Source organism: Alligator mississippiensis, chromosome 9 (genome assembly GCF_030867095.1).
Source record: "Alligator mississippiensis isolate rAllMis1 chromosome 9, rAllMis1, whole genome shotgun sequence".
NCBI lineage: Eukaryota > Metazoa > Chordata > Crocodylia > Alligatoridae > Alligator > Alligator mississippiensis.
This window is the reverse complement of record NC_081832.1, coordinates 79498040-79507055: the sequence shown is the minus strand read 5'-3', so window position 1 is coordinate 79507055 and position 9016 is coordinate 79498040. Positions and strand designations below refer to the sequence as shown.

The 9016-nt window shown below is 52.7% G+C and overlaps 1 protein-coding gene across 2 annotated transcripts; it reads left to right on the top strand.

The window, feature by feature from the left end:
- The first annotated feature begins 42 nt into the window (after positions 1–42).
- Positions 43–8918, top strand: LOC132243161 (bromodomain-containing protein 8-like). Of its 2 annotated transcripts, XM_059713035.1 has the most exons (7): positions 43–3903; positions 4476–4958; positions 6031–6176; positions 6950–7036; positions 7480–7548; positions 8440–8665; positions 8884–8918. In XM_059713035.1, exons 1-6 carry the CDS (start codon positions 3727–3729, stop codon positions 8660–8662), a joined length of 1185 nt encoding a protein of 394 aa, XP_059569018.1. In that variant the 5' UTR covers positions 43–3726; the 3' UTR covers positions 8663–8665; positions 8884–8918. The 2 variants fall into 2 exon arrangements, with proteins under 2 accessions (XP_059569018.1, XP_059569019.1); XM_059713036.1 differs by lacking the exons at positions 7480–7548; positions 8884–8918 and having other exon boundaries at positions 8440–8877.
- The last annotated feature ends 98 nt before the right edge of the window (positions 8919–9016 follow it).

The following is a 9016-nucleotide window of genomic DNA, read 5'->3' as shown; positions in this document are numbered from 1 at the left end:
ACGTGCATTGTTCTTATGCTCAGACACTTGAGTGCTTTCCAGTTTTTGCATGCAACAAGCTACTGAAATGCAGCAGCCTCTGTATTAGCCAGTCTCCAGATCGTTATGTAGTACTCAGCTGGGGACAGTAGGAAAATGTGGCTACCAGCATGGTCCTATGTGGCTATGAGAGCCTGCTTCTATGAAAAGTGCAAGGAGCTTTGATATGGAAGAGACTGACAGGACTGGCATTTAAAATCTCATTTGAGAGATTTGCATGCTAACTGTACAGGCCTCTTCCATGGGAACCTGGAAAGGGATATGTGAGCTGTCCTGAGATGTCAGTCTGTGACTTCAGACTTGGTATTTCAAACCTTCCTTTGCAGCTCTTTCCCTTCACTGAGTACACCACTACCCTCTACTAGCAGGAGTTCCTCCATGTGTTGAATGTCCCATTCTTGTACATGCAGGCTTAACTGAGACACAGTGCTCTCACTGCCACAGTTCTCAAGGCCCCTTTTCGCTTCATCTGATCTCAGAGGGCAGAACTGCTGTCATTTGGGGGGAAAAAAAAGTTTTGTTTGTACTGTTTTTGGCAGTAGGCAAGGGGGCTGGACTCGATCTTCTGAGGTCCCTTCCAGCCCCGTAGCTAGCCTGGTTCAGCCCTCGGAGCCATGTGCCCAAAGCAGATTCCTAGTCAGAGGGCCTGAGGCACCACTGAGTCGTCTAGGCTGACCTCTGGTGTCACACAGGCTGTTACATCTCACTCGGTTAATTCTGCATTGAGCCCAGTGCTTTGTTTGGCTAAAGCGTATTTTCCAGAAGGGCAGCCAGGTAAGATTTGAAGACATCAAGAGATGGGGAAACTGCCACTTTTGCTTGATTGTTTGTTCTAGTGGATAATTTGCTGTGTTAAAAGTTTGTGCCTTATCTATAATGTGTTTTTTCTGGTTTCAGCTGTATCTCTGCTAATGAAGAACTCTTCAATACCTGATTTTATTTTCTTCAGTGAAGTAACTTGGAGTGTAAAGACATTTCCTGACAGTCTTTTTATAAATGAGATGTTGAGCTCTCCGTCTCATTTTCTGCTAGGCAATGTTTTCTAAGCATCAAATCATTTTTGTGTCTTTTGCACATTCTCCAGTTTAACCTCCTTTTTAAAAGGTGGAAGTCATAACTCTGAGCAGCACTCCAGCATGGGTCTGACTGAAACCCTGCTCCCCTTCCTCCTTGCTGCTCCCTCGTTTGTACTTGGAAGAGTTGGCCCCTTTGCCACAGTGCTGCAGTTGGGACTCCTGCTGTTGTTCACTGTGATGTTTAAATCCTCCTAGGGGCTGTTCTCAGGGTCAGTCCTCACTCAGGAGGCATGGCCTGCTTGCTTTGTGCCAAGAAGTGATCTTAGATGTAGCTGAATTCAAACATTCTCTTTGAATGGACACAGCTCATAGTGATCCAGATTCTTTTGGCAGCTGCTGCCTCATTTACCACCTTTGTTTCATCTATGAACTTTACCAGCAATGATCAAATAGAATTGGCCTAATGATTTCAGTAGAACCTCACTAAATATTTCCATTACAGCTTGTTTGTTTTAAAATCTTATCCATTTCTTAATCCATTTGAGTAAATTATTGATGCTGTTTACAGCAAATTTTTAATCAGAACATTGGTATTGTAGGGCCCATCTGCATGGGGAAACTCACTGGCACAGCTGCAGCAAATTAATTATACTGCTAAAGTTATGTTAGTACAACATTTTAGGTGGACATCACTTCAGAGTAATTACTCTGCTTGTAGAGGAGCCAAATGAAAATGTCAAAAATTAGCCCATATGCTGTGCACTCTAGTGTGACTGCAGTGATTCACTCCTCAGGCCCTACAGATTGTTGAATTTCCCACAACACATGCTCCTTAATGAGAGGAGCAGCAGGAACCTGTCATGTCTAATGACATTTTCATGGGCCTTTGTCATGCAGGCATATACATTTTAAATGTGTTAAAGAACAGACTTTGCATAGTGCTATGCTGCTCTTAAATGCAAAGGTCGGGAAATCTTAGTGTGAGGGTTTCTGTAGTAACATTAACCTCCTCCCCATGCAGCAGTACTAACCCAGTTGTGCCTGTCTGCATTTCAGGGATTAGATTGTTAAGGACAGGAAGTGGAGAAAAGGGAGTGTTGTCCCATGTGACTTAGAGCCATTTGGAGTCACCGAGGTTATATGATGGTATTTCCATAAGCCTAATGCAACCTGCTGCAGTTGCAAGAAATTTGAAGGAAGGTCTCAGGAACATACTGCTTCTGTTGCTGTTTCTGGTTTTAATTTGGATAAAGTAAAATTCATTGCATTCTGGAGCTGGATCCATGTGGACTTACGGTTTTGCATTGGGCCAGGTGAAGTCAATGGGAGCTATAATTGCTCACTACCTCCAAAAAAAAATTGAGTCCCACCTGACCAATTTTGGTTGCTAAAGCTGCCACTGCCCTAGCAATAGCTTTCCCTTGGTATATGATCTGCTCATGTGAGTTTAGTGAGGGAAGTTCCTTTTTAATAGAACCCCAGTCACATACTAGCTGTATTATAAGGCCTCTAGATTGATGAGCCTGAGGCTCAATCTTATCTGTTGCCTTGGGATGAATCTGAAGCAGCTCCATAGACTTCCCAGAAGCGATCCTGGATCTGCACCTGATGGGAGAGCAATGTCTGACTGAGGAAGTTGGAACAAGTGGCCTCTTTTTTTCCCCCCAAATAGCTCCATTTTTGTCCTGCAAAGTGCAGGCAGGCAGAACTCTTCTCTGCTGCAGATGAAGGGTGCTGGTTGCTTTTCCTTTGATGGAACTCCCACAGATAACATCAGAAAAGCTTATGTATCTCTGATTCAGTTAAGTCTTTAAGGGCATCTGTCCCCTACTTTCTCCCCCAGGGCTGACAGACATTGCATCAGCACATCTACCCAATCACTTCTTTCACTTAAAATAGCTTCTTCAGCATTCGTTGCTCATAGATTCTAGTCAGAAGGGACCTCAGCAGATCACCGAGTCTGACCTGCCTAGGCAGGAAAGTGCTGGGGTCAGATGACCCCCGCCAGGTGCCTGTTCAGAGCCTTCAGAATGCCAAGTGCGCCCTGGCAGCTGCGGTCCTCTTGGTGAGCTTTCTTTTACTAGTTGTGTTAGTCACGGGGCACGTCTACATGTGCATTAATGCGCCACATTAAGTTTAGTACCTGTAATCACTAAATGTGCTGTAGTGGGTGCTACCGCACAGTAATGCCAGCACACATCTTTTACGTGATGCTAGTGTGCAGTAGACTAATTTACTGTACATTAGCATGGCTTTAGCCATGATGCGCTAATGCACAGAATTAGTCTACTGTGCTTTTAGCATCTCCTGTAGACCTGCCCACAGTGAGTAAATCCATCATGGGAGTTTTGTGATTTCTTAGTTGGGCTAATAAAAGGTATAATCTCTGAACCAAGAGTTCTAGAGTTCTGCATTTCTTTTTGTCTCAGACCAACATGGCTACCAAATACTGCCCTGCTGTGTTGGCTGCATTTAAACTTCATCCTGTCAGGTTCTCCCTAAGCTGAATGGTGAAATCCCCCCAAGGTGAAGCACAGGGTTGAATTGCTCAGAAAAGACTGTTTCTCTGCTGCAGCTGGAGCCTTGACTGCACCGGTGAAAAGCACATTATGGAACGTGGGCTCGGGAGTGTCTCTTCCCCTTTTAGGCTTCCACAGTGTGACCATGAGCAATGGAGTCCGTGCGGCTTTGCGCTCGTTTGTCAGCTCCTGACAGTGTCTCTGTCTGTTTGCAGATGGGACACACGCGGATGTGGTTGGATTCTGAGAGAGAGTCTCTTAGCGAGTCTGAGAAGAGCAGCTCCTGCCAGTCTCTTCACAGCTCCTGGGATTCCAGCTTGGATCTGGAGGTGAGGAGCCGGAGGAAGACTGAGGAGACGGCTGTTGTGGGGAGCTTGAGGGAAGCAGCCAGGAGGAGGCTTGTAGGGTGCAGTCCTGTGAGCCTCTGATATGGGAATTGCTGCTGAAGGTGGCAGGGCGGTGCGAGCAGGACAGCCTTCTGCAGTCCCTCTCCGAGGCAGAGCTGCTGGTGTGAGTGGGAGAGTCTGCGTGACACAGCCCTCTAAAATGCCGGTGCTGTGACCATCTCTGTCATCCTGCCACAAAGTCCTTGGGGTGGAGCAACAGACACCCCTGGGGGGCTGTTAGATGAACAGTTTATTTGGGGGGGAAGCCCAGACATTTTCCTTGCTTAAAGGCTCTGTGGGGAGTAATAGCTTATTCCTTGGGGTTCCCAACTGGACCGTGCTGTGGAACTGCCCTTTAGGAAGTCTGCTGTAACAAGCTGTTGCAAATCTCCCTGTGGTGTAACAGCAATTGTTACTGTAATGCAGTAGCCCCCCAGGGCTTGTGCTCCCAACTGCTTGTCCCAGTCTCTTGTCCTGTCGCAGTTTGACATTAGTAATAAAGTGCTCTGTTACAGGTGACCAACTTGATGGAACCTCTTTGCATAAGTGGCTCAGACTCAGCACAGATGGACAGGGCTTTTTGTACTGCTAGGGAGAAGGAAGAAATGGAAGCCCTCAACTGCCAGGAAGAGATGGAGAGGCTCCCAGTCCCAAGAAGAGAGGCAGAGGAGGAAGGGCAGCCACGAATTCTGGCAGGAGAAGCTGAGGAACTGCCTGTCCCAGGACGAGGTGTGTGCATGCCACAGATGACAGGGGATCTACAGCACATGGGCTGGGAGGCCAAAGATGCAAAGGAAACACAAGGTGTAGGAGAGGAGACAGGAGAGTCTCAGGTCCCAGGAGGAGAGGAAGGGGATTCAGGAGAGGAGAGGGAGTGCCTGGCTGTGGTGGAGAACACAGAAGGAATACAGGAGGGAGAGAAGAACCAGATGCTGCTCACGAATCTGACTTCCCTGGGGATGCCTACCTTAGAGGAGGAACTTTCAGGCAGTATGGAGGTAAATGCACACGGGCAGCTGGAGTCCTGGCCTTGCTGAGAAGTGGTGGACAGGGACCCTGGAGGTCTGGGTTCTCATTTTAGAGTGCTTGTGTGATCTTGAGCAATCATTTAATTTATTTTGGTCTCAATCTATCCACCCATCCCCTGGGATAATGGCCCTTCACTTCTGTCTTACATATTTAAAGTGGGGGCAAGCTCTTCACTGTCCGCAGTGCCTGGTCCAAGGAAGCCGTGATCTCAGTGGCACCCCTCTAGGTAGTACCATACCCTGAGTAACAGCGATGATACAGCAGGACAATCCCTTGCTCCCTGGGGCCAGGCTCTTTGCTTTAGCGTGTCACAGAATCAGACATTAGGGACGAAAAATTCCTGTGGGGCTCCCCTGCTTCTACAGAGCCAGGGCAGCCTTGTCTTGGACCGTGGAGCATTAGAACCCACCCAGTTTTCAAAGTCCTGCAGAACAAATTTCCTCCACTTTCTGGGGCTTTCTTTACCCACTTGCCCTAGGCAGTTCCCTGTCCTGGACACTGGGAAGCTCTCTCTTCTCTCAGTGCTGCTTGCCATCCAGGCAGAAGGGTTGTCCTACACAGCCATGGTCCCTGTGCTCCACGGAGAAGTGGCTGTTGCAGCAGCACTGCTCAGCACCCCCTGGCAGGCTCCATTCACTGTTGCTCTGTCACAAGGAGCTTGTGAGGGAACAAGCACATTCCATCCTCTGTCTGCATTCTCCCAGCTTTCTCTGTTACTCTGCTGTCTCCTCCCGGTCTCTACCTGCGGCGTGTCCACAGCCTCCCTCGTAATGCTAGTGGTGGGCTGTCGATCCCCACTGGAGACTGAAGGTGACTCTCAGATCCACAGTGAGACCTGTGGCTCATGGCACAACTTACGGCACCTCAGACAGGACTGGGGGGCTCCTTGTGTACCCACTTGCTACACCCACTTCCTGGAGATTGGGGACCAGGATTTGAAGGTTGGCTCCTGCAAGTGCCACCTCTGGATGGGGCTTTTCCAGCAACCTTGTCATTGAGACCCTGGCTTTGAGCAGCCACTCCTCTCTGTCTGTCCTCCAGGGCAAGGCTGAGGAGGAGGGGCCAGGACAAGCCCAGCAGGAGAGGCAGGGGAACACTGTATTCCCTGCACAAGGAGATAGCGGCTGCAGAACCTCCGCGGGTTCCCCGGCAGATGTTATACACATGAACCCAGCACCTTCGCAGCTGTGAGTAGTGCAGCCCTGTGGCGCCTTCACTGGAGCTGTCTATGTGAGGCCAAGCCAGGGATTGGCAGGGGGCAGGTCACTTTGGGGAGGGTGGCAAGCCAGCAGAAAGTGGAGGAAGAGATGGCCCCGGTCGCTGCTGGTGATGGGCTTCCGACCTTTGGGTGTTGGTTCTACTGCAGGTGCAGCAAAAGGGGAGTGGGGACAAAGTGACCATGGCCTAGCCTGAGCTGGGGACCTGCTCTGCCAGGCAGTCCTGCAGGCAGCCTGCCAGCACTGTCCTTGAGGGGAGCATATGGTACACTGAGCAGTGGGGCCGGCCTCCCCACTCCCTGCACTGGGACCCAAATGCTCTTCAAGAAACAGGCCATTCATTTGCAGATTCTCCCTTGGGTGGTGTGTGGGTGAGGAGGGTCAGGAGATGAACCAAGAAAGGTGCAGCAGAAATGAGGACACCCTTCACTCCCAACAGAGAGAGAAGACAGACCCTGTTCAAAAGTCTCCTGCCAGAGTGCAGCGACTGTTCTCCTGGTTCTGATGCCTTCTGGCTCAGCAGCCAGAGAGGTGGTCCCAGACAGGGTAGACTTGGGTCATGGGCACAGGTAAATCCTAAGGGAGGGTCTCCAAAGAGACTTCAGGAAGGAGTGCACTGGGAAATGCTGCCCCAAGGGGCACCTGCCCTGTACATCTCTGGCCACACATGGTGGGTGGGAGGTTAGCAGTGTAGGCCTCTCCCTGACCCTCCAGGCATGCTGACTGGGTGGTGTCTTGTGCAGGGTGCAGCTGAGCTGGGATGACCCTCTGCAGCGCATGCATTTCAAAAAGACTCTGCTGTCCATCTGGAAGATGATAGCCAGTCACAGGTGTGTATGGAGGGTGTGGTGGGGTGGGTCCATGCTCTCCCTGGCTCCCCAGTGCCATCAGCACCCCCTCTTGCTTGAAGGCACCAGCAATCCAGCTGTTTCTCCTGCATTCCTCTCTCATGTTGCCTACCTTGCAGCAGGAAGGGGTCCTTGCTCCAGGGCTCTGGCCTTGCACCTCCATTCTTATTACTTTGTTTGGCAGCCGCTGGTCTGTGCAGGATGTGGAGGGCTAAGTCTGGCTTCAGCCAGCCCCAGCAGGGTCTCAGACTTTCCTCTGCTGGTGCTGGCTGCACCAGCCACTGTAACCAGGGGCCACTGGCAGGCAGATGAGCCCATTCAAGCAACGGTGTGTCACTGCCCACAGCCCACTCCCTCTTTGGGAGTCAGCTGCCAGCCAGGGCAGACCTGGATCTCGCCTCATTCTCTTTGGGCTTGTCCCCTAGATACAGCGGCCCGTTCCTGAAGCCAGTGTCAGACAAGCAAGCCCCTGGGTACAAGGATGTGGTGAAAAGGTCAGTTGGGAGAAGGCAGGAGAGCTGCTTGAGACCCTTTCCACCTGCTTTCTCTGGCCTCATTGGATCCAGCTGCCAGAGAGAGAAAGTCCAAGGCGGCTGGGTTAGGAAACCTGCCCCAGGCTTGTCACAGGGTACCTGCCCCCTCAGACTGGGGCGGGAAGGCCCTCGGTGGCTTACACTCCTGGGGTTAGCCCTGCGTTACGGGGCTTCCACCCTGCCCAGCCCCGCTCTCCCGAGGGGAGTTTTGTCCCAAAGACCCAGTTTCCTTATTTATAACATGCCCCTAACAGCCACATGGACTCCTCTGACTCCATCCTTCACATCTGCACCCTTAGGTGTTTGGCGACTGTTATGTTCCTGACTTGCGAACCCCTCAGGAATCGGCCGCTTCCCCTGGGGGACGGGGCTGTGTGGTCTGCGGCAGGAACCTGAGCCCCAGCCCCAGCAGCTCACCGAGCGACGCGCGCTCGGCTACAGCTTTCCCCGCTGCCCGGTCTCCCCCGCCCCCAAGACCGTTCATTGCTCCTGGCGGTGCATTATTGCCCCGAGAGCTCCGTGTTGTATGCACACTGTAGATCCTAGTTCCTAAGATCTTTTTTACTACTGTTTCATTTTCCCTCAGTGTGGGCTGATGTAACTAGTTGTTCAGGTTGCTGCTTTGTCTGGTGCTCAGTACTGCTCAGGTTTTAGAAGCAGTTGCCAGTGCACAGTGCTTGGGTGGCAGGTATCTGTCACAAGGCGAAACCCTCCTGGTTTTTGAGGTTCCCGACTTGAGAGCTGGGTTGAGAACTGCTGCGCGTGCAGGGTCACGGGGCGCCAGGCCTGAGGCGGCGGTGTCGGGGCTGGGGGGCCCTGTGTTGTGATACTTGATGGGGTCTCCTCCTGCAGACCCATGGATTTAACCACCATAAAGAGAAGTGTGTCCAAGGGCCACATCCGGAGCACGGCCCAGTTCCAGCGCGACCTCATGCTGATGTTCCACAACGCCGTCATGTACAACAGCTCCGACCACCACGTGCACCGCACGGCCCTGGCCATGCAGCAGGAGGTCTTGCAGCAGCTGCAGATGCTGGGCGAGGCCCTCCTGTGCTCCGCGGACAGGCTGTTTTGAGCGGTAAGCAGCGGCGCGCGGTCCGGGGCCCTGGCCCCGCCAGAAGCAAGCCCCGTCTGCTTGGGCATTCCTGGGGCGCTGTGCCGGGGCCGGGGCCGGGGCCGGGGCTCTCCTGGGCCAGGCCCGCCAGGCTCCAGCGACCCGGGAGCGGGAGCGGGGAGGAGGAAGGCGGGGGCGGCGCCCTCCTCCCGCCGGCCTGACGCCGCCTGTCCCGCCCGCAGGTGCTGAGCGCGGCGGACGCGACCCCCCCCCCCCCCCCCAAATAAAGGCGCTTCGCTCGGCCGCCCGCCCCGGAGTGGTCTGTTCGGGGTGGGGCGGGGCGGGGCGGGGCGGCGGGCGCCTCTGATTGGGCGG